Source organism: Ailuropoda melanoleuca, chromosome 5 (assembly GCF_002007445.2).
Source record: "Ailuropoda melanoleuca isolate Jingjing chromosome 5, ASM200744v2, whole genome shotgun sequence".
NCBI classification, from domain to species: domain Eukaryota; kingdom Metazoa; phylum Chordata; class Mammalia; order Carnivora; family Ursidae; genus Ailuropoda; species Ailuropoda melanoleuca.
Window position 1 is genome coordinate 30,787,411 of NC_048222.1, and position 27,706 is coordinate 30,815,116.

The 27,706-nt window shown below is 44.3% G+C and overlaps 1 protein-coding gene across 1 annotated transcript in view; it reads right to left on the reverse strand.

Moving 5' to 3' along the window:
• The window catches only part of SLC26A8 (solute carrier family 26 member 8), an 83,162-nt gene that overhangs the window by 2,495 nt on the left and 52,961 nt on the right, over positions 1-27,706 (reverse strand). Inside the window, exons 9-19 of the mRNA XM_034660619.1 lie at positions 21,800-21,947; positions 20,840-20,953; positions 15,682-15,759; positions 13,222-13,317; positions 11,745-11,851; positions 11,594-11,663; positions 11,091-11,183; positions 10,857-10,982; positions 6,593-6,964; positions 3,445-3,499; positions 3,164-3,348 (exon numbers count right to left, since the gene is read on the reverse strand). Coding sequence (XP_034516510.1) covers positions 3,164-3,348; positions 3,445-3,499; positions 6,593-6,964; positions 10,857-10,982; positions 11,091-11,183; positions 11,594-11,663; positions 11,745-11,851; positions 13,222-13,317; positions 15,682-15,759; positions 20,840-20,953; positions 21,800-21,947 — 1,444 coding nt within the window. The remainder of the gene's footprint in view (positions 1-3,163; positions 3,349-3,444; positions 3,500-6,592; positions 6,965-10,856; positions 10,983-11,090; positions 11,184-11,593; positions 11,664-11,744; positions 11,852-13,221; positions 13,318-15,681; positions 15,760-20,839; positions 20,954-21,799; positions 21,948-27,706) is intronic.

Consider the following 27,706-nt stretch of genomic DNA (forward strand, 5'->3'; position numbering starts at 1 on the left):
AGAATTCCATTGGGATTCTTTTCGGGTGGGGTGGGGTGCTGACAAAAGATTTAAAAGTTTGTTTGGAAAGAATAAATTGGTGAGAATGACTTAGCAGATTTTGAAATAGAGCACTGGTGACACATGGCTTCTTAACCAAATGCTAACTGTATTACAAAGCTGTTTTGAAGCTATATTCAACAATGAAAACCCTAAGCTGGAAACAGACTTTAGTGTTCATAAGAATGTAATATTTTATAAAAATAGCATTTCTAATCAGTGGAGGAAAGACAGCTTATCCAATAGATGAGTTAGCCAGGAATGGTTAGCTGTACAGATAAAAAATAAAGATTACTCTTTAACACCATACACTGAAATACGTTCTAACTAGATTTAAGAGTATAATATATAAATATTTAAAATTTAAAAATCTAGAAGAAAATACAAATGATTAATTTACTTCCTAAGTGAGATGACATTCTAAACCAAAGGCAAGTGGAAAATAAGAAAAGGTTAATATAGGAAAGACAACGTAATATGTAAAGCAAATCTGCCAAGTATATCATAATTATAAATAAAATAGAGAAAATTCCACTTATAGTAAAGGCAGACTACATAATTCAGACCTCCTACTGAGGACAGCCACAAGAGCTGGGTAAAATATTTTAAAACTTCTGCTTGAAGACACTATAAAATAAAAGTAGCAAAGATCATGAAGAACGACCAGGCCAAGATTTGGAAAAGGTGAAAATCTGCAGAGGTGAGTCTGGCATTTGGGACAAGTTTTGTAGAGGTATTTGATAATCTCAAAGTGACACATACATACAGAACAGTGCTTTTGACAATTTTAAGGGCTTAAGAGTTGCCAAAGTTTCATTCCAGGGTCTGCCAAGGGAGGGGCTGTGGCATGCCTTCCCATAGATTACGTCTGGGCTGTGGGTCGTCTGGATGGCCTAGGACACCTCAAGTCCGAAAATCAGATCAGTTACCCTGGTTTGCTCCAGGTACTTGGCAAAACAATTAAATTCTTTCTAGAAGAAAAATATCATCCTGGGCCTCAAATTATTTTTATAAACATTTTCTTCTCTCTTTTTTTTTTTTAAGATTTTATTTATTTATTTGACAGAAAGACAGCCAGCAAGACAGGGAACAGAAACAGGGGGAGTGGGAGAGGAAGAAGCAGGCTCCCAGCGGGGAGCCTGATGTGGGGCTCGATCCCAGGACCCTGGGATCACACCCTGAGCCAAAGGCAGACACTTAACGACTGAGCCACCCAGGCACCCTTATAAACATTTTCTAAATACAATGTTTGGCACACATCCAAAGATCACCAGGCACACTAGACTTTGATAGTGAACAACGGACGTTGAATCTCTAAGGCAGTGGTTCTCCAAGTGTGGTTTCTGGAGCAGTAGTACCAGCATTAACCAGTACTTGTCAGCAATGCAAATTCTCAGGCCCTACCCCAGACCCTCTGAATCAGAAATTCAGGAGATATGGGGCCCAGGGGGTCCAGCAGTCTGTGTTTTAACAGCATATTTTGGGGATTCTGATGCATACTAAAGTTTGAGAACTGCAGGAAATCTCCAAGCATAAGCAGGAGGACCTCTTGTCGGAAATGTTGTTAAGAGAATTAATGTTCCAGGTGGGGATGGACCTGGGAAACTCTGAGGTTTCTTCCAATTGAAAGATTTTGTGACTATGATTTTGTGGATGGGAGTGAAGTATAGAGCAGAATAGAAAAAAATATGTCCACTGAGGAAAAAGTTGCTCTGGATAAGCAGAGGCACGTAACCTGGGAGAATTCTCAATGAGCAAGGGAAATACATTACTTTAAAAAGAAAAAGAAAGTGGGGTGCCTGGCTGACTCAGCCCGTACAGGATGCGACTTTTGATATCGGGGTTGTGAGTTCAAGCCCCACAATGGGCACAGAGTTTACTTAAAATGAAAAAGAAACAAGCTTGGCTATCTTTTACTTCTTAAGGTGTTCAAAAAATCTTTCTCTGGTTAATACTTCTCTTGTCATAAAACATTCAAACATAATTAAAATGAATTAAGTCAAAGAATCAAGGGTTTAATTAAAAAATAATTTCTAGTTATTGGATAATATTTAGTGCCCATCTGTATTTGAATTTCCTTTTCTTTGGTGGGGGGAGGGCGAGGGGATACCTTTAACCTTCACAGGCACTGATTTAAAAACACTGAAGTAGGGGCGCCTGGGTGGCGCAGCGGTTAAGCGTCTGCCTTCGGTTCAGGGCGTGATCCCGGCGTTCTGGGATCAAGCCCCACATCAGGCTCCTCCACTGGGAGCCTGCTTCTTCCTCTCCCACTCCCCCTGCTTGTGTTCCCTCTCTCGCTGGCTGTCTCTATCTTTGTCGAATAAATAAACAAAATCTTTTTTTTTTTAAGATTTTATTTATTTATTTGACAGAGACAGACACAGCCAGCTAGAGAGGGAACACAAGCAGGGGGAGTGGGAGAGGAAGAAGCAGGCATAGCAGAGGAGCCTCACGTGGGGCTCGATCCCATAACGCCGGGATCACGCCCTGAGCCGAAGGCAGACGCTTAACCGCTGTGCCACCCAGGCGCCCCGAATAAATAAATAAAATCTTTAAAAAAAAAATTAAAAAAAAATAAAAACACTGAAATAGGCCCAGGTCTTGATTTAGTATTAATGGCTAAAAGTTCTGGCTTATAGATCATCTTCCTTTGTATTCACCAGGTTGGATAAATCTTATATTACTCCCAATGTAAATAAGAGCCGAAGTGTTGGACTGGCAGGGCTTTACCTCCGCTAGTTCATCGGTTCTCTTACTCATCCCAGGGGTGGTGTGGGGATGGCTTCTACCGGTGTAGCTAGGGGAGATGTTTAAAATATGCAGTAATTGGGATGGCAGTGGCACTAACCAAGCTTGCTCTAAAAGGATACTTGAGACCTCTGCTGGGTTAGGTAACACTCTCTTCAGTTGGAAAAGGGTGCCGAATGGTGCCCAGATGCCACGGCAGTGGGGGGCACTTGGGACTCAGTTCCACTGCTATTTACCAGCTGGGAAGGGAGCCCTCCAACATCCCAAAGTCTGGCACAGCCATATTAAAAAAACCTTTCCCGGACATTGCTCATCTCTACTTAATCGGGTGTCTTCCCCTGCTCACCCCCCACCGTGACGCTTCGCATCATCCAACCTTGTCTGTTTCTGAGTAGGTTTCCTGTATCACTGTCTCAGATTCGTCCATGCTTAACTCGGATGAGTCTGGAAACTTCCTGGACAAGGCAAACAGCACAGCGTCGTGGAGGGTGAGGAACAGCTGGGCCTTGGTGATGCCAGAGTCAAAGAAATCATTCCTCTCAAATGCCCTGACCACAGAAGCTACAAACCAAACCCAGAAAACACACAGGGTCAGACACCTGGGGAGGAGGGCACCCAGGGTGCAAACAGCCCCCTTATAGGGTGAAGGATACTCACAGTGACACCCTGAAATGAGTACCAAAATGTTCGCGTTTTGGAAAGCATTGCACATCTGTGAGGAGAGGGTAAATCAGCGTTAGTGATCTTCATGCTCACTAGGAAAGGGCCTTCTGATTCGCTAAGTTTTAATACCCTTTTGGTCATTCACTTGTCTGGAGTATATGTAACCCTGCATTCCAGTTCCGCTCTCTAAACGTTTGATGAGTGGACTTCCATATGCCAGGAAATGTCTAAAGTGCTGGGAATACAAAAGAGAATGAGATGTTCTCATGTGGGGCGGGGAGTGAGAGGGAGTGTTGCCCATGGTCTCAGGTGGGAAACAGTTCACGTAAAGAGATCATGCTCCCGAAGACAGGCCTAGAAGAGAGACCGGCACGGGCGTGATGGGAACATACAGGACAGCCCTCAGAAACAGCCAGATCTTGGTATTATTGCTCAGTACATGCATGTGACCCCCTTCTCCCTGGAGGTCACTGATCAGAGGAGGGGAAAAAATGTGGCCCAGAGATGGTCAAGTGACACAGTAGAGAATGGAATTCAGGAATCCCGATATTCCTACTCAGAACTGCTCTGCAAAATTGCATTTGGCTTTAGTGAAACATCAGGTATTTATTAGTATCAGATTACTAAACATCTGACACTGACCTCAAGTTTACTTCGGCCAACATGTATGCTCTACAGCAATGACTCTTAAAGTCAGTATTAACCTTAATACTCTCGGATTGAATGGACTCCAACCCTGAGCTGTTAAAACAGCAAAAGACACAAATAACACAGATTCTGCTTCTTTCACTACCGAGAAGAGACAAGAAAACCATTCTTGATCATATAGTAAATCATGAAGTTATTTCATAAAAAACCACTATAGACGTACTGTAAATGACAAGCAACGTGAGAGTGACATCCCATGAATTAAGAAGAAGTGTAAATCGAGTGATTTTCTCTAATAAGAATGACCGCCGGGGGCACCTGGGTGGCTTATTGAGTTGAGCGTCCGACTCTTGATTTCAACTCAGGTCATGATCTCAGGTTTGACCTCATGAGCCCCGTGTTGAGCTCTGAGCTCAGTGGGGAGTCTGCTTGAGATTCTCTCTCTCTCCCTCTCCCTCTGCCCCTCCCTCCTGCTGTCTCTCTCTGTCTCAAATACATAAATCTTAAAAAAAAAAAAAGAATGAAAAACAAATGACCTCTGAGGTTTTTCTTGGCAAATTTAAGTTTTCGGTGATAAAATAAACAAAAAATGATTTCCTCCAATAGGGCTGTATAGAACAATTACAGAAGGAATGAAGAAACCTGTACCTTTAAGGTGAGAAAATGCACCACGAATCCCTGAAGCCTGTAAAGGCTGTCTACATTGCCTCCATGTTGGGGCTGGAGCAGAAAGTCATCAACATAGGCCAGGTGTGGCTAGGTTACGCCAAGAACCAGAACATATGGTGCTTCCACAAAAAAGGAAGGGAAAAGGGGAGAGAGAGGAGGACAGGATGGCACAACTGTGGTACAGAGCAGAGAGAAGAATGGTATAAAGTCGAAGGCTTTGAGTTCCCCTGAGCCTGGAACTCTTAAGGGGAAATATGGCTTGCCTCTTGGGATATCAAGAGAATTAAATGAGATAGCATATATGAATGTGCCCAGCTCAGTCTGGCACGTAGTAGGCATTTGACAATGTAGGTTTAATGAAATCTAAAGCAGTAACTGCCGTGCAAGAAAAGAAGAGGACACAGCCCAGCAGGGCAACCGAAGACGGAAAAGTCCCAAAGATAAGACATCGAGTATAACTGAATCCGAAAATGGGGTGGAGACAAGGATGTCTTGGATGGGGGAGCCCTTGACATTAACCTTTCCCGAGCCTCTCATTTTATAGATGAGGAAATGAAGACCCAGTGGAATTTACTAAACTAGCTTGGGTCAGATGGACGGTGAACTGTAGCAAAGTCAGGACAGAGGACACAACCACACACAGCCAGCCAGAGTTCTTTCTGCTCCGAGAATTTTCCTGGTGCCTCAGACCAAAGAGCAGCTAGACCCACTCAAGAGAGAATCATAGCTCTTCAGGAATAAGGAGGTTTGATAAGATAGGATTGAAGGAGAAAAGAAGGAAAATCAACCAAAGGAGTAGATCTCAAAAAAAAAAAAAAAAAAAAAAAGGGGGGGCCNGTCAGACCTGGGAAGTGAGTGTTCAGGATGTTCACACCTGAGCCACCACCAACAGGGGCAAGAGACAGACCGAAGGCTGCAGAGGGAGGTAAGCCGGCTGAAAAGTAGATATTGTACTTACGGGACATTAACAGTAAAGGCGATATGGCTAGTTGTGCGTTTGAACTGTCCACATGGCATAAGTAGAGGAAAGACAACTGTCGGAGAAACCAGAATGTAGGAGAGGAGCCAGGGCTCAGGGACACAGCATCTTACCCAAAGATGCGTGCAAGGAGGAAGGAACTGGGGAGACCCCGTAGGTCCTGGACCCGGCAGCCCCAGGCCTGTGGTGTCCTCTTACCACATTTTCACATCTGAGTGTCTGTGACAGCGTCTACTGCAGAGCCGTGCTATGGGGGAGGATTCTCAGTGCGCTTTTTTTTTCGGAGGCATTCAGATCTGTTCTTGCAAAGATCTGCAGTGAACTCCTAGGATGTCCTGGGAGTGGCTGGGTGTTCAGCACAGATCGCCACCTCCGTGGTATTAAAATTTCCCATTTTGAGTTTTTGAGAAATAATATGCCATGCTTAGAGAACCAACCCCAGTTCAATAAATCAGAGTGGTTCATTTTCTTTTTAATCTGGTCGACCTTTTTTTTTTTTTTTTTTAAAGATTTTATTTTTTTATTTATTTGACAGAGAGAGAGCACAAGCAGGGGGAGCGGCAGGCAGAGGGAGAGGGAGAAGTAGGCTCTCTGCAGAGCAGGGAGCCTGACGTGGGGCTTGATCCCAGGGCCCAGGATCATGACCTGAGCCGAAGGCAGACGCTTCACTGACTGAGCCAGCCAGGTGCCCCTTACTCTGGTTGACCTTAAACTGTCTTTAGTGGCCAAGTTTCTACTGGCCCCGGAGTCACATAGCAGCTGATCAGTGACCATATTCACTCGGGATCTGGGCAGGCTGGGGTAGGAAGTGATCAGGGCTCTTGTGAAAGCCTCCTCAGTACTAACCTGTCTCAATGACACCGAAGCCTGTGGATCCACGAACTGTACCATGGAGAAATCCAGGATGATGGTGTGGATGCTGGGTAGGAGAGAGGTATCTGAGTAGGGGAAGAATGATCTGTTCCCCTCCTGGTTTTCAGCAATGCTGGGCAGTGGCACCGAGTTCTTTCTAGAGGGGTTATTAGAAAGCCAAGCTTTGTCCACGTCCTTGTAGTCTGGCCCGGGGTTTCTGTGAGACGTGGAAGACGTGGTGTGTGGTACTTGCTCATGGGACGTGGACTGGCTCGTGTTCATGCTCTCGAAACGCGAGCAGCGAATCAGGTTAATGGAGGAGGAGTCTTGGTCCCGTTTACTTTCAAATAATTCCGTGTAGGCAACCTGAGACAACAGAGTTAGGGGAGGACCGTGAGGAGGCCCAGAGGAGGACTACAATTATGCCATTTCTGTCTACGGACTCACCCCCCTCTCTCGCAGGAAAGCTCCCCGTGGACTAGGTGCTTGGATTTCACTCGGACGCCTCCCTGTCACTTTGAGCTCCCAACTAAAACCGCATTCAGCAGCGTCTCCCTCCCAACTTCCCTCCGTGTACCAGTGATGATTTCATTGTCTTGTGAGCCACACTAAAATCATTGTTGCTTTATTCCTTTCCCTCCTCCCTGGGTCCTAATTTGTCTCCAGCACCTCCTAATACATTGTTTGAAGTGTTTCTCCCATCAGTCGACACCTCCATCTTTCATCAGACTTCCTTCAGAAGATAGAAGTTACTCGAGCAGGGCTGTCTTTACCTTTTGCTCCTTTCATCCTGATAGGCCTGGAGTGCCTGCCTATAGCTTAAGGACAGTGCCAAGCACCGGGAATACAATGGCATGCAAGGTGTGAATGCTCGCTCTGTACCAGGTTCTGCCTGGGGAGAGGGCACGTGTCCATTCAAAGGATAAACAACAACATGGGTGGACAAGGGGGCGCCTGGGTGGCACAGTGGTTAAGCGTGTGCCTTCGGCTCAGGGCGTGATCCCGGCATTATGGGATCGAGCCCTACATCAGGCTCCTCCGCTGTCAGCCTGCTTCTTCCTCTCCCACTCCCCCTGTTTGTGTTCCCTCTCTCGCTGGCTGTCTCTATCTCTGTCGAATAAATAAATAAAATCTTAAAAAAAAAAAAAACATGGGTGGACAAGAACTATAAGGTATATGGAAAATTTTTTTAAAAGTTCATTTGCTAGACTGGTATAGTTGGGGTGATGTTTCTGCTAATAATATTGCTTACGAAATAAATGTTAAAAACATAAAAACGTGAAGGTAAAAACTGTACAAGGTAGTATATGTTGTATAGCAAAAAAAAAAAAAAAGTGGTGTGGACGGCTAATAAATTACAATTCAAAGGAGGGGGGTGTTCCTCAAGGTTTGAGAGCCACCGAGGCCAGGCCTATGGGGGAACAGCGGAGGACGGGCTCAGTGGAGGGGAGATGCAAGTTCCTCCAGGCAGAAGGAGACCTCTGAGAGCCTCCCCTTACTCTCCCTCGTCCACTCTACACACTCTTGTCCCTTAGTGACTCGCACCACGTCTGCCTGAACTTACTTCCCAGGCCAAGCCTCTCCCTCGGAGGACCCCATACTTATTTCCACCCCAGTGTCTTTGTCCAACCTTATCCATAGACCAGGAGTTCTCTTTTTCCCCATCTGACCTAAATCCAAATTTCTCTCTCTTGCCTATCTCAAGTCCATCGCTATCAGGAGATTTGCCTTTCTTTTTGAACTCACGCCAATCTCTCTTTCCCTGAAGTCTTAGAGTTGTTTAAATCTAAAGACACAATTCTGAACATGACAGTAGACTGTATGGAATGGTGGACTGTCCTACTGCATCAATTTTTTAAAAACATGTTATTTATTTGAGAGAGAGAAAGTGAGAGAGAGAGAGAGAGGGAAAGAGGGAAAGCAGGAGCCAGGAGAGGGGCAGAGAAGCAGACTCCTTACTGAGCAGGGAGCCCAATGCAGGACGTGGTCCTGGGACTCTGGGGCTCAATCCCAGGACCCTGGGATCAGGACCTGAGCCAAGGGCAGATGCTTAACCGACTGAGCCACCCAGGCACCCACCATCACTTTAAAGATGGACCGCTACTTTTCTGTGTTGTCAAGAAAGAAAAACAAATCACCGCAAATTAAATTGTGACATGCCATCAATTACACAATGAATCCAAATTTCAGAGATGTGAAATGAACATATACCTTAGGATTGATAAAATACAGCAATAGCCTTGTAGGTCACATTAATAGGGAGTCATCTCCCTAGTCTGATTTCAAATTCCATGTATTGGGGCGCCTGGCTGGTTCAGTTGGTAGAGCATGCAACTTTTTTTTTTTTTAAGATTTTATTTATTTATTCGACAGAGATAGAGACAGCCAGCGAGAGAGGGAACACAAGCAGGGGGAGTGGGAGAGGAAGAAGCAGGCTCATAGCAGAAGAGCCTGATGTGGGGCTCGATCCCATAACGCCGGGATCACGCCCTGAGCAGAAGGCAGACGCTTAACTGCTGTGCCACCCAGGCGCCCCATGCAACTCTTGATCAGGATCGTGAGTTCAAGCCCCATGTGGGGTGTAAAGAAAACTTGAAAATAAAACGTTAAAGTAAAATAAAATAAAATTCCATGAATCGCTTCAAAATAATTCTGTGATTTTGAGAGGCTATACATGGGTGGGCATAGAGATGAAACAAAATTGACCATGAGTCGATAATCTTAGAGTGGGTGGTGGGTATATTGAGGCTCATTATACTTGTCTCTACTTTTGTTTATGTTCAAAATTTCCATGAAAAAACATTTTTAAAAAAGAGCAACCTGGATGAACCTCGAGGACATTATGCTGAGCGAAGTAAGCCAGTCACAAAAAGACAAATACAGTATGATTCCACTTAATGAGGGATCTGGAATAGTCAAATTCATAGAGACAGAAGGTAGGATGGAGGAAGCCAGTGGCTGGGAGGAGGAGGAAACGGGGGGCTGTTGTATAATGGGGACAGAGCTCCAGTTTTGCAAGATGAAAAAAAATCTGCAGATAGATGGTAGGGACGGTCGCACAACAATGTGAATATATTGAACACAACTGAACTGTGCCCTTCAAAGTGGTTAAGATGCTAAATTTTATGTGATGTGGTTTACCACAATAAAAAAGAAAAAGAAAAAGAACTACCTGAGGACAGAGACCCTTCAAATTCGTTTTCCTTTTTCATAGTGTCACAGTTCTGGATGTCGAGTAGAAGCTCAATAAATACCAGGTAATCCTATTCTGCTCTAAAGCGTTGATGCCCTGTAAACACCCTCTACGATGCTCGGTGCAGTGTGGAAACAAAAATTAGCTAGAGTGCTAATTCTGTCCTCTCGGCAGGGAAGTTGGTGTTTTCAGGGAGTTGAGTAGAACCCATGCTCCATTAGGGTATACGGGAATGAGAACGGGTGCTGAGTGTTTGCAGGTGCCTACGCGAGGAGGGGGACAGAGGTGTTTTTGTCGGGGGAGTAAGTGTGTGCGTGCGTGTGTGTGTGTGTGTAGATAGAACTGCCCCTCCAGGATATAGGTATAGGCTGGGTGAAAGGCCCCAAAGCTAGAAATGAGCTGTGTGGAAAGGAAATAAACATTATACAAAGAGAATTAATTGAGACCGAGTCAGAAATAATGAACGCTTTGTAATTCATCAGCTAAAATACCCTGGCACATCCTTGAGAACCCCAGCCACCTCGACTCTGCTGCCCTAGTTGGAGTTAGAAACGATTTTTTTTTTTTAGAGGGGGGATGAGGAGCAGAGAGAATCCCATGCCCAGTACAGAGCCCGACTCGGGGCTCAATCCCACAACCCCAAGATTATGACCTGAGCCAAAATCAAGAATCGGATGCTTAACCCACTGAGCCACCCGGACACCCCTAGAAAACAACCTGTAAGTCACTTATTTTCAGAAATCTAAAGCCAGGCAGGTAAAAGGGAAATAGGCATAAGTCTCAGTAGGCAGAGTGTGTTCTCTGTGCTCGGATTAGTCATTGGCCATTGAGCAGGGACTCGAACATTTCCTCCTACCTACTTAGGTCAAGATCTAAATCTCAAAGGGGGACCCGTGTCTTCATTTCTGAGTAGAAATCTTTGACTTCCAATTACCCAGAGCCCATCTAAGAGCCGAGATCCCTGAGGGGGTTTCCATTTTCTTTCCTTACTTCTTTTTGAATGACTAGTGCACGTCTTTATAAAATGTGGAGCGCGTTATGCAGAAAGGAAGAGACTTTTCTAACCCTGGGTGATGGCTCCACTTCGTCACAGTTGCAGGAACACCGACACATCTTTTCCTCCTGGGAGCCTTCTTCATTAAACAGCCGGAACATATTTTCTTCTTTAAGAGGCACCCTTACCATTTCTACCTGAGAGAAGTAAGAGAGGTCTCATACAGATGGTGAGTGGGTGAAGAGAGGGGCACCTGGGGAGCGGGAGGGGAGCAGGTGGAGAAGGGCGGGGGAGGCGGCCATCACCTCTTTCAGCAGCTTGCGCTTCAGCTGGTTAACGTTGACAAATGTGATGGAGTTGCAGCACTGGAAGATCTTCACCCCAGGAAGGCTTGAAACCTGCAAGACGAATGTAAAGCCGAGGGCAGTTGCTCAGTTCTTTTATGGAGTAAGAAAAAAAAAATCTTTAGAACCCCCTGGAGAATCTGTATTCTTCATCAGAGGCCAGAATTAGGGAGTTCTTTCCGCCTGTTTTCACCCCTTTTCCTGCTTTCTTCTTCCCCCTCCATTTGCTCATTTCTTTTTCTTGGCCTCCTTCCCCCTCAAGGACGTGATCCTTCACTGGCAACTGCACTCCAAGGACCTACCTGCCGAGGTCACCTGCCTCTGCCTTCCCACCTCCCTTTCCTGCCCTGGCAGGTGCGCGTCTGTAGTGCAGCCAATAAAGCAAAGGGCTTTTGTGGGAAAACGAAGCAGCAGGCCGGGTCCTGGCCTCTGGGCAAAGGAGCGGGACTGATTTGGAGCCTTACCTCCCGATAGTCACTGAAGCTTCTATAAATGTTGGTGTTAGGGATCTGGCCCAGGAGGAGAATCTTCGTTCTGAAAGGAAAAGTATTTGCTTTTAGGTTGTAGTCGCCTTACCTCACCATGGCCAGCCTCCTACGACCCGAGACAAAGTACCTGTGTGACCGAACAGTGATGATGAAGAAGGCAAAAGCTACTGCAACAAGTAGTCCAACATCCAGTCCCAGGAAAATAGCAGATAGGAACGTCACCAACCAAATAACCTTAGGAAAAGGGGGAAGAAGGGCAAGGGAAGACCATGACAACAAGCAGAATTGAGAAAACCACCAGTTCTCTCTCTCAACTCCCCTTCCGCCTCCTCTCCCTCCCGACACCTGGAATTTAGAGCACACATTCCACAGCCATACGGACTGAGGCCATCACAAATGATTGGGTTCCAAGACTGTCTAGCAACTCTTGTAGGCATCCTTGGGTTGTTTCTCTCTTCGATTCTCTCTTGAAACCTCACGTGCAAAATAGGGATAACAATATCTACTTTATAGGCTTTGTTGAGATTAGAAATACTGGTCCTAGGGGCGCCTGGGTGGCACAGCGGTTAAACGTCTGCCTTCGGCTCAGGGCGTGATCCCGGCGTTGTGGGATCGAGCCCCACATCAGGCTCCTCCGCTGGGAGCCTGCTTCTTCCTCTCCCACTCCCCCTGTTTGTGTTCCCTCTCTCGCTGGCTCTCTCTCTGTCAAATAAATAAATAAAATCTTTAAAAAAAAAAAAAAGAAATACTCACCAAATGAATGGTAGTTGCTATTTTAACACTCACCAAATGAATGGTAGTTGCTATTTTAACACCTATCATGGTTATGGTGAAACTTTAACAACTTTTCAAGCCCTTACCCCGCCACCTTCTCCATCACTCTCGGCAGGCGACCTGACTCATCTTCGCAGAGTGGATAGGCTCAAATTCCCTTAAATATTATTTCCCCCTTTACCTGCCACTTGTTACTTAGTATCCATACTTGACTTTCCCTCATTCTCTGGTCCTGTTGGAAGTGCTATTCCTCCTCCTAGGCCAAAGTGGCACCTGTGTCCTGGACCACATTTTCTCTTAGCTTCTCAGGAATCTGGACTCCACAGCTATCCCCTTTCATGTCTCTTTGCCTCTCCTGGGTCCTTCTCCTCTCATTATATTACATCCCCCATCTTTTACTTTTTGCTGTTGCCCCTTTATGTCCCCAGTTCTGTGCTCTAGAAGGAAGGATGCTGTTCCATTGGTTAGTCTGCCTGGCAAGGCACTGTCTTCTCTCAGTAAGATTTGTGTCTCCTGTCCTGGAATGTGTTCACGCTAACTGGATTAAAAGTCATTCAACTATGTCAAGTATGACAAACCCTTTTTACTAGATTTGTATCTAACGCTAGCCACTTAATTCCTTTTTATAACTTTCGCATAGTTTTTGGAATGAGGTCTCAGTATTTCTAGGCACCAATAACGTTCACTGCCCCCCCCCCTTTTAAGCTAGAGTATTAGTTATCAAAGAATCGGTAGTGTCTTTCACCCTGATCTCTTTGGTTTGTTCTCGTTCCGTCTTTCCAACCTTTCCCTCAGTCCTTCCCCACCTCAGCCAGTGCATCCATACTCACACAGTCATATTGATTCTGTCTCCACAGAGTGGGTAGGTTGTAAATGGTTTCGAGGTAGGGTAGGATGTTGCTCAGGATAATACCAGCCAGCACAGCCTATGGGGAAAAGGTAAACCCTGCTTCATTTTCCCTTCGGGAGTAACATTCCCAAATCTTCACAAAGGAACCACAAAAAAGTCAGCCATGCCACTCAGAAATGTAAAAATTATCAGGGCCTGAAAGCAGAATCTATTGTACTTTAAGAAATATTTTCTTGTTTTCATGAAGTCCCTGCACTAGCCTAACATTTCCTAGCCTTTTCCTAGCCATCTCCTCGATATGCTCTGCCTGGGAATCAGAACTGATCCTATCACCAGGAATGGCTGGGTCCAAGCTTACTCTGGTTTTCTGAGGTTACTCAGCAACCAATGGACTCAGTAGGTCAGCAGAGGAGGGATGGGCAAAGATGAAGTCAGCAGAAATCACTTCTTCCCCATCTTCGTCTTCTTTTCAGTCCAGAATCTCTAAACGTTCTGCAATTTGCAGGGACATGTGGTGGAAAGGAAAAGAAACTCCACCTCATAGGGTTTTTGCAAGATTTTTGGCAAATCTTTTCATAAAACAATACATAATAAAAATGTTGCCTTTCTGAATAATGAGGTAAAACATGCTCATGTATAAAGAAAAAAGTAGACTTATATGTAATTTCCATCATCCAAGAGATAACCATTGTTAACATTTTGGTATGTGCTATGTATTTTTTTTTACACAAAATTGGAATAATATTGAAGATACCATTGGGAATCATGTTTGTAAAAAAATTGTGTTGGTCCCCTTGCTAACTGGTTGAGATCCTAGCCAGGATGTGCCACCAATTACTCCAATAAGAATTTCATAACCAGGGGTGCCTGGATGGCACAGCGGTTAAGTGTCTGCTTCGGCTCAGGGCGTGATCCCGGCTATGGGATCGAGCCCCACATCAGGCTCCTCCGTTATGAGCCTGCTTCTTCCTCTCCCACTCCCCCTGCTTGTGTTCCCTCTCTTGCTGGCTGTCTCTATCTCTGTCGAATAAATAAATAAAATCTTAAAAAAGAAAAAAAGAATTTTATAACCAGCTATCCATAATCTCTCAAGGAAGGAAGAGATCATTCATAGGTTAATACTCAGAGACCCCCGTTATTATAGCAATTCAGCTATTCCACTGATCAGACGGTGTTCACATCTTCTCATCCAGAAACATCCTAACTAGATGCTATAAAAATAACATGATATAACATGGTAAGCCAAAAGCAACGGCTGTTCTGTCCCCAATGTATTTATAATAAAGGAGTGTCATTAGTGAATTCTGAAAGATTTTTATTTGTTTGCAGCTTTTAAAAAAATTCTGATTCTTCTAGCTATACAGAAAAAAACCCCATCACTGTTCAAAGTGAATTAGTGAGCGGCTCTCCTAAAATAGAGTCTAAGAGTTATAGCACCTTGGTACAGAAGCTAAATTCTGGAGATGACTTCTGCTGGGAATCAGAGGACAGCTTGTGTGATAAATACAAGCTTAATCCCACCTTCCATACATAGATTCGGGGGCTGAGTTCCAAGATCTCTGAATCACAGGAGCGGAAGGCAGCAGCAGCCTTGAGGGGGTCCTGCTCTTCTAAGACCTGATATTTACCAGGTGGGACGGAGGTGTTCAAAAGGATGGGGATAACATTTACAATCACTCCAGCTTCACGGACTGCCACCTCAGTGTGTAACCAAGCTGCTCCCGCAGTCATGAAACCTCTTCCCACCTCCCTCAGCACTAACTAAAAATGGTGAAAGGGAACGTTAAGGAAATTGTGGTCACTGAGCATTGATCTGTATTGTAACGGACAACAAGTTGAGGACGGCCCATCATTAACACACCTGACGTGATCAGTCTCTTTCAAAGGGAAGAAATGGCAAGTATATAGAGGCATCCCAGCTGAACAGGGTTAAAACCCAACGTTCAGACCCTGCTTTCTAGTGTAAACTAATCACAAGGCAGAGCGGCAATAATAGGGGGATTGAGTTCATATGAATGCAGAACAAGGCATTCTGGAAACGGCTTAGGAAAGCAGATGGTATGAATACACAATGAGTTTCCAAGCCTGAGTCGGTGAGGGGCGTTCTGGCATCTGAAGTCTATTTTGGTCATCTTTAACTGAATCTTTACTTATAAAACATACTTTATAGCTTAAGCAATAAAAAGAAGATTAATGAGAATGAGACTAGTAATAATACCTAATATTTCTCAAGCACTTACGATTAGCTCAACGCTGTTCTCTCTATATTATAAACATTACCTTATTTAACTCCCAATCCTGTGAGGTGGATGCTATTATTTTAAAGGGAGGGGATGAGAGGAAGGTCAGGGCAACCACTGGGGACAAGGTGAATGTCCCACCAAGATGCAACCTGGAGATCTGGTCTTTCTCCACTCAGTTATCTATCAGTTCTACTCACATTTGGCATTTCGTGGAAAAAGCGTCCCATCTTCACCATCAGAAGCAGCATCACACCTGCGCCTACCAGAGATGCAAACTGAGGAGACAGAGCCAGTTGGAGAGAGACCATCAGGAACGTATTGGTCCCTGTCTGCAACCGAGGCCTTCATTTTTTTTTTCTTAAAAGGAGTTGAGTGTAACCATCCAGCATAAGTGCATTTTTGTTGAACTGACATTTTCAGATCTTGTCAAAGTGCTAAGCATACACTAGGTACTCAAGAAATACTTGTGGAACAAATGCATGAATGCATTCTGAAAAGTGCTAAATCGTCTTGGCTATTTGCATCTTCATTGCCCTAGCTTTGCGCTGTGAAATCTGGAGTCTCCTAAGGTCAGGTCGGGCTTGCCTTCCCTCCCAACTTTTAACTCCTCCTGGAACAGTCTAGAAAAGCCCTAGTAGACTCATCACCATCCACCCTAAAATCCCAACCCTTGCCCTTCCCCTATCAGTGAAGACCTCCCCCCTCGCTCTCCCGTTTGGAGTTTGGCTAGCTTCCCATTGAACAGCGTCGCAAGCGCTTCATCTTAAAACTGCAATGATAATCATTTCTCTTGTTCCTCAGTTTTTCTCTGCTTCATTACCATAAAAAAAAGTCACAAATGCTGCAGATAGCAGCTCTGGGTCCTAGCCTAGCTGGGTGGACGATTCTGGGCACAGTGTTGCTTGGTAAGCGGTAGTTCTGATTGGCAACTAGAGAGAGCAAGCTGAGCGACATGGTTCCTTGACAATGTCAAGGCTCTCTGGAGGTAGACTTGGACTCAGTATGGCCCCCCAGGGATAAATCTCCACCATTTAAGCTTTAAGCCCCTAATAACAAAAACCGATAGGAAGCAGTGTAACCTCCCACTGCGTTGGGGGCTGTGTCTGGGGGAAGATAAAACAAACCACAAAACAGAACAATGGCAGAAAGAAGCAAGAACTGAGGGAGTCCCTCAAAGCTAAACCATTACGTGACCGATCAGCAATGATTCTCTAATTTTTCTCTATTTCTTAGGAGTGGGGGAAAAAAAAAAAGAGGGAAACCTTTCTCCTGGATTCCTTCTTGCTGCTCACTGCTATTTGCATATAAATGCATCACTGAAAGTAATAGCAAGGAAATCATTTTCCTACTTCCTTCTTTCCCCATTCCGGCTGCTTCACAGCTGACGCCACGCGATGGTGGTGTTGATAGGAGGATTCAGGAAAATGCACCACGACAACGGAAACATAGGGAGTTCTACGGACAAACATTTTATACCCCGTAGAACTGAAACAGGTAACTGAGACCAGAAGCTCCTCCAGCCAACGAACGCATCAGCCCGTTGCTGGATCTAGCATAAGGGTCTTGCTTCGGATGGTCTTTGTTGGCACCGTAGAAACTCTACTTTGATTAGCACGGGAAAATACATCAGGACTTTTCCTTCCTACCACTTCTTTTTTGTTGTTTGTTTAGTTTTGTTTGGGTTCGGTGTTTTGGTTTTTTTGGCGTCCCTGGGTAGGCTTGACCTACCTACCGCTTCTTTTCTCCAAGTTCTTCTGATTGAAGGAAACAAAGATATGCAGATGCTAAAAAAAGCTGCACAAAACCTAGATTTAAATGAGTACAAATCAGACACTGAATCCCATAAAACTTGCTGCTGAGAGAGGGTCGGGAGGCCTGCCAATAATTGTGTCTCCCTCGGCTGTGCATGCAAAGGAGTGGACTTTGGGATCTGAGGGCCAACCTCGAGGGCATCATGCTTTAGGAGGGTGCTTGGTGGCTCTCAGAATCTCAGACTCAGCGTCTGAACAGGGTCTAAAGGCAGCAAACTTGTAGGACTTTACAACTTGTGCATATTTTGCTATTCTGCGCTCATTTTCCATCACTTTCCCAGGTTTTCTTGAACAAAAACAGACTCTGCCTTCTCTTCGGGAATTCAAGGCGCTGTGAGTTCCCACGAGCCACAGCCGCTATCCACAGACGGACCTCAGACACCAATTACCCCATACACAGTGGGTCCCATGGAGTTGAAGAGTAGATTGCCTAGCACTGGTCAGGGCCCCAGGGACCTGGGGTAGGAGCTACAATTTTTGAACCTCTTAAGTGACAGGCGCTATGATAGGCATTATTATCATGTAATTTAATTCTCATAACTGAAAAGTTATCTTTACCATCATTTTGCAGATGAGGACTAGAGCCTCAAAAAGCAAAAGTAACTTGCCAAAGGTCATCTAGGAACCGCTGACTCCAAGATCTAGGCTCTCTCCAGCTGCCCCACTTGCTTCCTCTAAGAAGAACACAACACATTTCTTTCTCTTATTATCTCTTTCTTTTCTTTCTTTTATAATAATAATTTTTTAAAGCAGTTCTGAGAGCCTGGGGACATGGCAAGAAGGCCAGTCCTTAGAAAGCAGGGAACAAGGAAAGGAGCGCAATCATGGAGGACAGGGAAACCCAGTGGTCAGAATGAGATGAGCCAGAAGATGGAGTGGGGGACAGTCCAACTGACCACAGGTCTGGGGCTCTTCACATCCCTCAGCCCTGGCCTGCCAACACTGTAGGCCCGGGCCATGGCTGGAAGATCCAATAGATTTTGCTGTAACCAGTGAAGATGACTGGGTTCTAGACAAGGAAAATTAAAGTGAAATCCAGATTTAAAAAAAATAATAAAGTGGCCTTTGGTGGCAGGTCAGTTCTGAGAGGTACAGAGTCAGCCCCCTAGCTTCTCTCTCCTATAGTCCTGAGGAACTTCGAAGAAATGAGAGTGTTCTCAGGCAAAGTGACTCAAAAATCCCCAGAGAGGAGGGGTAGAGAGACTACCCCACTGTTGTGGGATAGAGAGGGCTGAATCAATCTCAGATGCCCTTGCTTATCCAAATCAGAAACTCAGAATGGAGGCTGGGGAGCCCCAGTGCCTCCACGGCCAGCGGCCAACTGGCAGTCTCTGCTCAAACCAGTGATTTACTGGGCAAATTAGGGCCTCAGGGAAGGGCTGACCAGCATCCCTAGGAGAATGCCCCTCCATGAAGTGTCACTGCCCTGCAGGGAGAGTCATTGGTAGGGAAATGTGCGGCACAGGAGAACAATGCAGCAGCAGCAGAAAATAGAATGAGAGCCCCAGGCTGCCTCTGATGTGGGCACTTGGTCCAAGACTCAAGCTGAACCGAAGCCCTTCTTCCCTCCTTCTATCTATACGTAGCCTAAACTTCTTTCTTTCTGTTTTTTATTTTTTGAAGATTTTATTTATTTATTTGAGAGAGAGAGAGAGGGAGAGAGAGAGACCAAGTGGGGGAGGAGCAAGGGGAGAGGGAGAGAATCTCAAGCCAACTCCCTGCCGAGCGTGGAGCCTGACATGGGGCTCGATCCCAAGACCCCAGGATCATGACCTGAGCCGAAGGCAGACGCTTCACTGACTGAGCCTCCCGGGTGCCCTAATCCTAACCTTCTTTCAGTAATCCATGAAAGTCCACTTCCTCCATCTATTTCCTTCTTGTAGTATTTATGGCACTTTTAAAAAAATTTTTATTTATTCATTCAACAGAGAGAGAGAGAGAGAGAGAGAGAGACAGCCAGCAAGAGAGGGAACACAAGCAGGGGGAGTGGGAGAGGAAGAAGCAGGCTCCCAGCGGAGGAGTCTGACGCGGGGCTTGATCCCAGAACGCCAGGATCATGCCCTGAGCTGAAGGCAGACTCTTAACGACTGAGCCACCCAGGCGCCCCCATTTCCGCTTCTTATCATGAAATCCCCTCCTTTTGACTTGAACGTTTGTACAAATGTGCAGAGAACATCCTTCTTTTTCACAGAGCCCACCTTCCTTCTTTCTGTCCAATGGTGGTGGAAAAGAATACACCTTACAGACCAGTGTGTCTGGCAGAAGCTCTGTGACAAAACCGAGTCCATGTGAAGTGACATTACATGGTCTTATGACATTACAAGCTCTCATCCCTGCTGACTTTCATTGGCTTTCACCTTACATTTCACCTCTACTTACCCATGGATGGGGACACTTATCTTCCCCCATTAAAGTGTAGTGTCTATTCATCTGACATTTTAGTTTCTACCATGCGTCTGCGGCCTAAGCTCGTTGTTGACCTCTGTCACTGCCCTCTGAACCCTGACCCATTCTCTGGGCTTACTCCAGTTTTGATTCTGATAGTTCTCTGACATTTCATCATGCTGCAGAGCTGAGCCAGGACACCTCCCATGTGGCAGAGCTGGAATTTCTATCTAGTCAGTTCAGAACCCTTGGACATTGGACTTACAGAATCTCATGCCTGCAATTAGACAAAGAGATGGCCTTTAGAGCCTTCTCTACCATCACCCCTCCCTTCCCGCTCCCCTCCGACCCTCACATTTAGTTTACTAATTCGGCATACCTGAAGAGAACCTGACCTAGATAATTTGCTCATATTCAAAGGCAGAACGGTCATAAATTCTCTAGGCTCATCTTGACAAAGGCTTTACTCTCTATCATGAAAGCCTCTTGCCATGCCCCTTGAGGAAGCTGGGGAAGTTTCTAGTTCTACTGCTAGGATGGGAAGAGTTGTATTATTTGCTTTCTCAGACGAGGACTGGGCGTATATCCTTCCACGGAAAACAATGTTAAGAGGTGCTGGTTAGTTTACCTGAAATATTATTCTTTGGGGGATGTTACATGGAAAATGGGTTTTTATGGGCTAATACACAGAAACCTCTCACATAGAATAATATTTCTATAGAAAATGACTTTGAAATTCTACATTGACAAATAGCTTTTAAGACAAAAATCTAAGCAAAAATTTAGACAAGTGTGAAATCCAAGTTCCTCCAAGAGATCTTCCCTAACAAACACAACATCAAAGCAGCAACATGGAACGCCCGGGAGGCTCAGTCAGTTAAGCATCTGCCTTCGGCTCAGGTCTTGGTATCAGGGTCCTGGGATTGAGCCCCACCTCAGGCTCCCTGCTTAGCAGAGGGAGTCTGCTTCTCCCTCTCCTTCTGCCCTTTCCCCCTGCTCATGCTTTCTCTCACTCACTCTCTCTCTCAAATAAATAATTGTAATCTTAAGAAAAATAAAGCAGCAACATGATTAAACTAATAAATGCCCTTCTGTGAATATACATATGAAAAGATATAAATATGTTTTATATTAGAGATAACATTCTATTCCAACATACCTGTTGTCTTCCTCCAGACTTATCTTGGATAATAGTCCTGATAATAGCACCAGTAAACACACAAGATCTGAAAAATGAGCTGACGACATTGCAAAGACCGATGGCTATTAAATCCTGTAAAGGAATGGCAAACACATTTGGCCCACTGTTTGTTGAAGAATGCAGGTTTGAGTTTGAACTCAAGGTATGCTCTCTATTTCTTATGTATGTCAGTAAGATTGTTTCCATCACTTCAGACAACACTGAAATATTCTTAGAAAGAACAAAAGGACAGCATATCTGATTCCTGGGTTAACTTGGATCTTCATTTTCGTCAGCCATCATAAGAAAAGCACTTTTTCAAAGTGAGAAGTGAACTTTTTGTCTTATTATTCCCTTTCACATGATTACTGGGACTTCGAATGGCAGAGGGGACATAGTACTATTTCTCCCCCTCCCTTATAAACTATCTCAAAATCAAAGTGGGACATCTCTTGCTTCCACATTTCTCTTTGGAGTTCTAGGAAAAGGGCCAAACTTAGAAGAGTGGGGAGATTCAACAAACAAACGAACAAAGAAGGACTGTTTCTGGGAGAGCAACGTAATTATGTTAGTAGCCTGGTTTCGATATTCCCATTCCTTATTGTGCCTCAGTATGTGGTTGAGTCCTAAGGACCTGGAAAGAAAGATAAAATTAAGAGGAGAGGATTTCTGCTAGCTTAACAACACGATGCCATATGTTATCTTCTTGCCTCCCTACACCATAGCTGTTCTGGGGGGAATAACACTCATGTTAATTTAAGTGACTTCAAAGTTAAGTATGCCACATTCCTCAAAAATCCTTTGGTAATTATAATTCAAATTACAGTCCCACTGACTCTCTGGTTACAAAGAATGCAGTCTTCATGTTAGCAGGAGGCTCAGATCAGAAAACACAGACTCAAGGGTCAGAGAAAATAAGAGAAAGGCCTGTCATCTCACCTGGTTGGAATTCACACGGTAGTTATGGTAACTGGCAATCTTCTTGCCCAGAAATATGAGCAGAGAGGAGCTCACTAAAGCTAAGGAGAAGGCTTCTAAAATAAGTTCAGGAAGAATGTTCAAATCTGGTGTCACAGGAAACAGGAAGCTGGAATAAAATGGTGGAATAATTCCTAGACAGGAGGAACAACTTATTGACCCCTCCCCCACTCCACCCTTATTATTGGGGGGGGCTGGCCTGACCCCTTTATTTTTTTTTAAATAACAATAAGAGATAAAAAGAGCAACCTAGGCAGCAGCCTGCCCAAACCTCAAGCAAACCCAGCCAGGTTACAAAAGCCATTGCGAGAATGTGCTCTTTCATCTTCTAGGTCAACGTTTTTGACATGTAGCAATAGCAACAAACAGGACAGGCAAGCCACAAAGATTGATGGAAAATGGCTCATCTGCGCTGTTAGAGACCGTACCAGTGGATAAGCAATAGGCAGATAGCACATCAAAGATGGTTTAGAGCTAAAAACCTCAATGAATTCCCTTCTATTCTCACTCAAATTCTTCAGGGTATAAATTTAGTCATTGTCAAATGACATTGACAAATTACTATTTGTCCTTTGTACAACTTCTATCCATACCTTCCCTCCTGTAGTCCCCCCCATTTTTTTTATTGTGGTAAATATGCATGACATGAAATCTACCGTCTCATCCATTTTTAAGTGTACCATAATGTGTAACCACCTCCACCATCCATGCCTGGCACTCTTTCATCTTGTAAAACTGAAACTGTATTAATCCAGTTAACTGATAACTCTCCATTTCCCCCCTCCCCCATCCCTGGCGTCCACCATTCTCCTTTCTGTTTTGACAATTTGGACTACTCTAAGCACCCCATATGAGTAGAATCATACAGTGTTTGTCTTTTTGTGACTGGGTAGTCCACTCAACATAGTGTCCATTGATGGACACTTATAGTTTCTTACACATTTTAGCTATTGTGAATAATGCTGCTGTTATACATATATTGGAAAAGTTTGAAAAGAATTGATATTAGTTCTTCTTTAAATGCCTGGTAGAATTCACCTATGAAGCCATCACGTTCAGTGCTTTTCTTTATGAGGATATTCTGGATTACTGATTCAATCTCCTTCCTAGTTATAGGTCTATTTGGATTTTGTTTCTTCATGATCTAGTGTTGGTAGATTTTGTGTTTCTAGGAATTTTCCATTTCATCTATGTTATCAAATTTGTTGGCACATAGTTGTTCATAGTACTCTGTTATAGTCCTCTTTATTTCTGTAGAATTGGTAGCAATATCCTCATTTTAATTTCTGGTATGATCTTCTCCCTTTTTGTCTTAGTACATCTAGCTAAAGGTTGACAAACTGACAAGTTTTATTGATCTTTTTAATGAACCAACTTTTGGTTTCATTGATTTCCTCTATTGTTTTTCATTCTCTATTTCATATATCTCTGCTTTAATCTTTATTTCCTTCATTCTGCTAGCTTTGGGTTTAGTTTGTTCTTCTCTTCCTACTTCCTTAAGTTGTAAAGTTGGGTTGTTGATTTGAGATCTTTCTCTCTCTCTTTTTTTTAATATAAGCGTTTTTGGTTATAAATTTCCCCCTTGGCACTGCTTTTTCTGTATACCATATGTTGTATTTTTGTTTTCATTTATCCCTATGTATTTCCTAATTTCTCTTGTGACTTCTTCTTTGATCCATTTGTTGTTTAAGAGTGTGTTAATTTCCAAAAGAAGAAATAGAGGCGTTTCAAGATGGCGGAGGAGCAGGAGACCTATAGTTTGTCTGGTCCCAGGAATCCAGTTAGAGAGCTACCAGACCATTCTGAATACCTATGAACGCAACTGGAGAACGAAGAAAAGAATAGTAGAAACTCTATGAACAGAAAAGCGACCACTTTCTGCAAGGAGGAGTAAAGATGGAGGAGGAATAGGGGACCCCTTTCTCAGCTGGTCCCGAGTTGAGCTGGATATGTACCAGACCAACCTGAAAACCCACAGAATCAGTCTGAGACGCAGGAAGATACATCTGGATCTCTACAAACGAACATCTCCAGCACTGAATATTGAGGTACGAAGCGGGGAGCCATGAATCTGCACACATATATCGGGAGATAAATGGAAGGGGGAGGGAGCCGACATGCCTGGGCGCCCGGAAGTGGTAGCCACTTGCACTGGGGAGAGAGCCGGACTTGCAAGAGAGCAGACCGAGACCGTGAGCCTGGGACCGTGCGACCAGACTGAAAACTGGAGATCTGGAGCTCTCACTGGAACCAGACTAAAACCGGGAGCTCGGCAGCGTGTGCGCAACCAGACTGAAAACTGGCACTCCGTAGTGCGCATGAACCACGCTGAAACAGGGAGCTCGGGAGCGTGTGCGGGAACCAGGGGCAGCTGGCAGTGTTAGAAGCACAAAGGACAGGGGCACCTGGGTGGCTCAGCGTTAAGCGTCTGCCTTCGGCTCAGGGCGTGATCCTGGCATTCTGTGGTTGAGCCCCGCATCAGGCTCCTCCACTGGGGGCCTGCTTCTTCCTCTCCCACTCCCCCTGCTTGTGTTCCCTCTCTCACTGGCTGTCTCTCTCTGTCAAAGAACTGAATAAAATCTTAAAAAAGAAAAAAAAAAGAAGCACAAGGGACAGAGACGTGCTGGCCCTGGAAGTGAGGGCTGGAGCACAGGCTGTGGGGCACACATCCTGGGACGCTGCAGGGTTTTCAGCAGCACCGACAGAAACAGAGTTAAAGTGGCCAAGAGAGCTCAGTGGAGAGCGGACTGCGATCTCTCTGTTCTGAGACAGAGGCTAGGATACTGCGGCTCTGACTCTCAGAAGAGGCACAGCAAACCGCCAGGGAAAGCTGCCAGAGAACAAAAGCCCGGAAATACCGGCTCACAGTGTGCCCATCCCCATCCCCCCTTGCAGGGGACACGGAGACTCTACCCAAACAGGGTTGCGTGAATATCAGCGCGGCAGGCCCCTCCCCCAGAAGGCAGGCTGAAAAAATCAACAAGCCGACATCCCTAAAGTCCCTATAAAACAAGTGCGCACTGCCTGGGTCCCAGTCAATAATTTGGGCTCTGGGCATCCCTGCAACCTTTCCTCATTAGAATGACGAGAAGGAAAAATCCCCCCCCAGCAAAGAAAAGATAATGAGTCTGTGGCCTCTGTCACAGAACTGATGGATATGGATATAACCAAATTGTCAGAAACAGAGTTCAGAGTAACAATGGTCAAGATGATGTGTAGGCTTGAAAAAACTATTAATGAAAATATTAATGAGAATGTAGAATCTCTAAGGGCAGAAATGAGAGCGAGTCTGGCAGAAATTAAAAATGCTATGAACCAAATGCAGTCTAAACTAGACGCTCTGACAGCCAGGGTAAATGAGGCAGAAGAACGAATTAGTGAATTGGAGGATGGGATGGTAGAAGAGAACGTTAAAACTTGCCTCAAAAAAATCCAATCTCAAGAATGTAGATTACAGGAGATTACTGACTCAAGGAAACGTTCTAATGTCAGAATCATCGGCATCCCCGAGGGGGTGGAGAAAGAGAGAGGTCTAGAAGAGATATGTGAACAAATTGTAGCTGAAAACTTCCCTAATCTGCCAAAGGAAATAAGCATTTGTGTCCAAGAGGCAGAGAGGACCCCTCCCAAGGTCGACCACAGCAAACCTACACCATGTCACGTCATAGTGCAATTCACAAATATTAGATTCAACGATACAGTATTGAAAGCGGCCAGGGCAAGGAAATTTCTCATGTACAAAGGCAAAAATATTAGGATTACATCAGACCTGTCTACACAGACCTGGAATGAGAGAAAGGGTTGGGGGGACATTTTTAAAGCTTTTTCAGAGAAAAACAGGCAGCCAAGGATCCTTTATCCAGCAAGGCTGTCATTCAGAACTGATGGAGAGATAAGGACCTTTCAGAATTGCCAGTCACTGACCAATTTTGTAACCATTAAACCAGCCCTACAGGAGATATTAAGGGGGTTCTATAAAAGTAGAAAGGCCCCAAGAGTGATATAGAACAGAAATTTACAATCTATAGAAACCAGGACTTCACAGGAAACATGACATCATTAAAATCATATCTCTCAATAATCACTCTCAATGTGAATGGCCTAAATGCTCCCATAAAATGCCACAGGGTTGCAGACTGGATAAAAAGACATGACCCATCCATTTGCTGTCTACAAGAGACTCATTTTGAACCTAAAGATACATCCAGACTGAAAGTGAAGGGGTGGAAAACCATTTTTCATGCCAATGGACCTCAAAAGAAAGCTGGGGTAACAATTCTCATATCAGACAGATTAGATTTTAAACTAAAGACTGTTGTTAGAGATACAGAAGGACACTATATTATTCTTAAAGGATTTATCCATCAAGTGGATATGACAATTCTAAGTATCTATGCCCCCAACAGGGGAGCAGCTAGATACATAAGCCAACACTTAACCAGAATAAAAAGACATATAGATAATAATATGTTAATAGTAGGGGACCTCAACACTCTGCTCTCAGCAATAGACAGATCACCTAAGCAGAAAATCAACAAAGAAACAAGAGCTTTGAATGACATACTGGACCAGATGGACCTCATAGATATATATAGAACTCTATACCCCAGAACAACAGAATTCTATGAGGCCAGTGTTACCTTGATCCCCAAACCAGGCAAAGACCCCACCAAAAAGGAGAATTACAGACCGATATCCTTGATGAATATGGACGCCAAAATTCTCAACAAGATCCTAGCTAATAGGACCCAAAAGTACATTGAAAGGATTATCCATCAAGACCAAATGANACAAGATCCTAGCTAATAGGACCCAAAAGTACATTGAAAGGATTATCCATCAAGACCAAATGAGATTCATCCCTGGGATGCAAGGGTGGTTCAACATTCACAAATCGATCAGTGTGATAGATCACATCAACAAGAAAAGAGTCAAGAACCATATGATCCTCTCAACTGATGCAGAAAAAGCATTTGACAAAATACAGCATCCTTTCCTGATTAAAACCCTTCAGAGTATAGGGATAGAGGGTACATTCCTCAATCCATAAAAACCATCTATGAAAAGTCTACAGCAAATATCATTCTCAATGGGGAAAAGCTGGAAGCCTTTCCCTTAAGATCAGGAACATGACAAGGATGCCCACTCTCACCATTATCATTCAACATAGTACTAGAAGTCCTTGCAACAGCAATCAGACAACAAAAAGGAATAAAAGGTATTCAAATTGGCAAAGAAGAAGTCAAACTGTCTCTCTTTGCAGATGACATGATACTCTATATGGAAAACCCAAAAGACTCCACCCCCAAATTACTAGAACTCATAGAATAATTCAGTAATGTGGCAGGATACAAAATCAATGATCAGAAATGAGTTGCATTTCTATACATGAACAATAAGACTGAAGAAAGAGAAATTAGGGAATCGATTCCATTTACAATAGCACCAAAAATCATCCGATATCTCATAATTAACTTAACAGAGAGGTAAAGGATCTATATTCTAGAAACTACAGAACACTGATGAAAGACATTGAAGAAGACACAAAAGGTGGAAAAACATCCCATGCTTATGGATTGGAAGAATAAACATAGTTAAAATGTCTATGCTACCCAGAGCAATCTACACTTTCAATGCCATCCCGATCAAAATACCAATGACATTTTTCAAAGAACTGGAACAAACAGCCCTTAAATTTGTGTGGAACCAGAAAAGGCCCCGAATCGCCTTTTAACAAAAAGGAAAAACAAAGCTGGGGGCATCACGTTGCCGGATTTCAAGCTATACTACAAAGCTGTGATCACAAAGACAGCATGGTACTGGCACAAAAACAGACACATAGACCAATGGACCAGAATAGAGAACCCA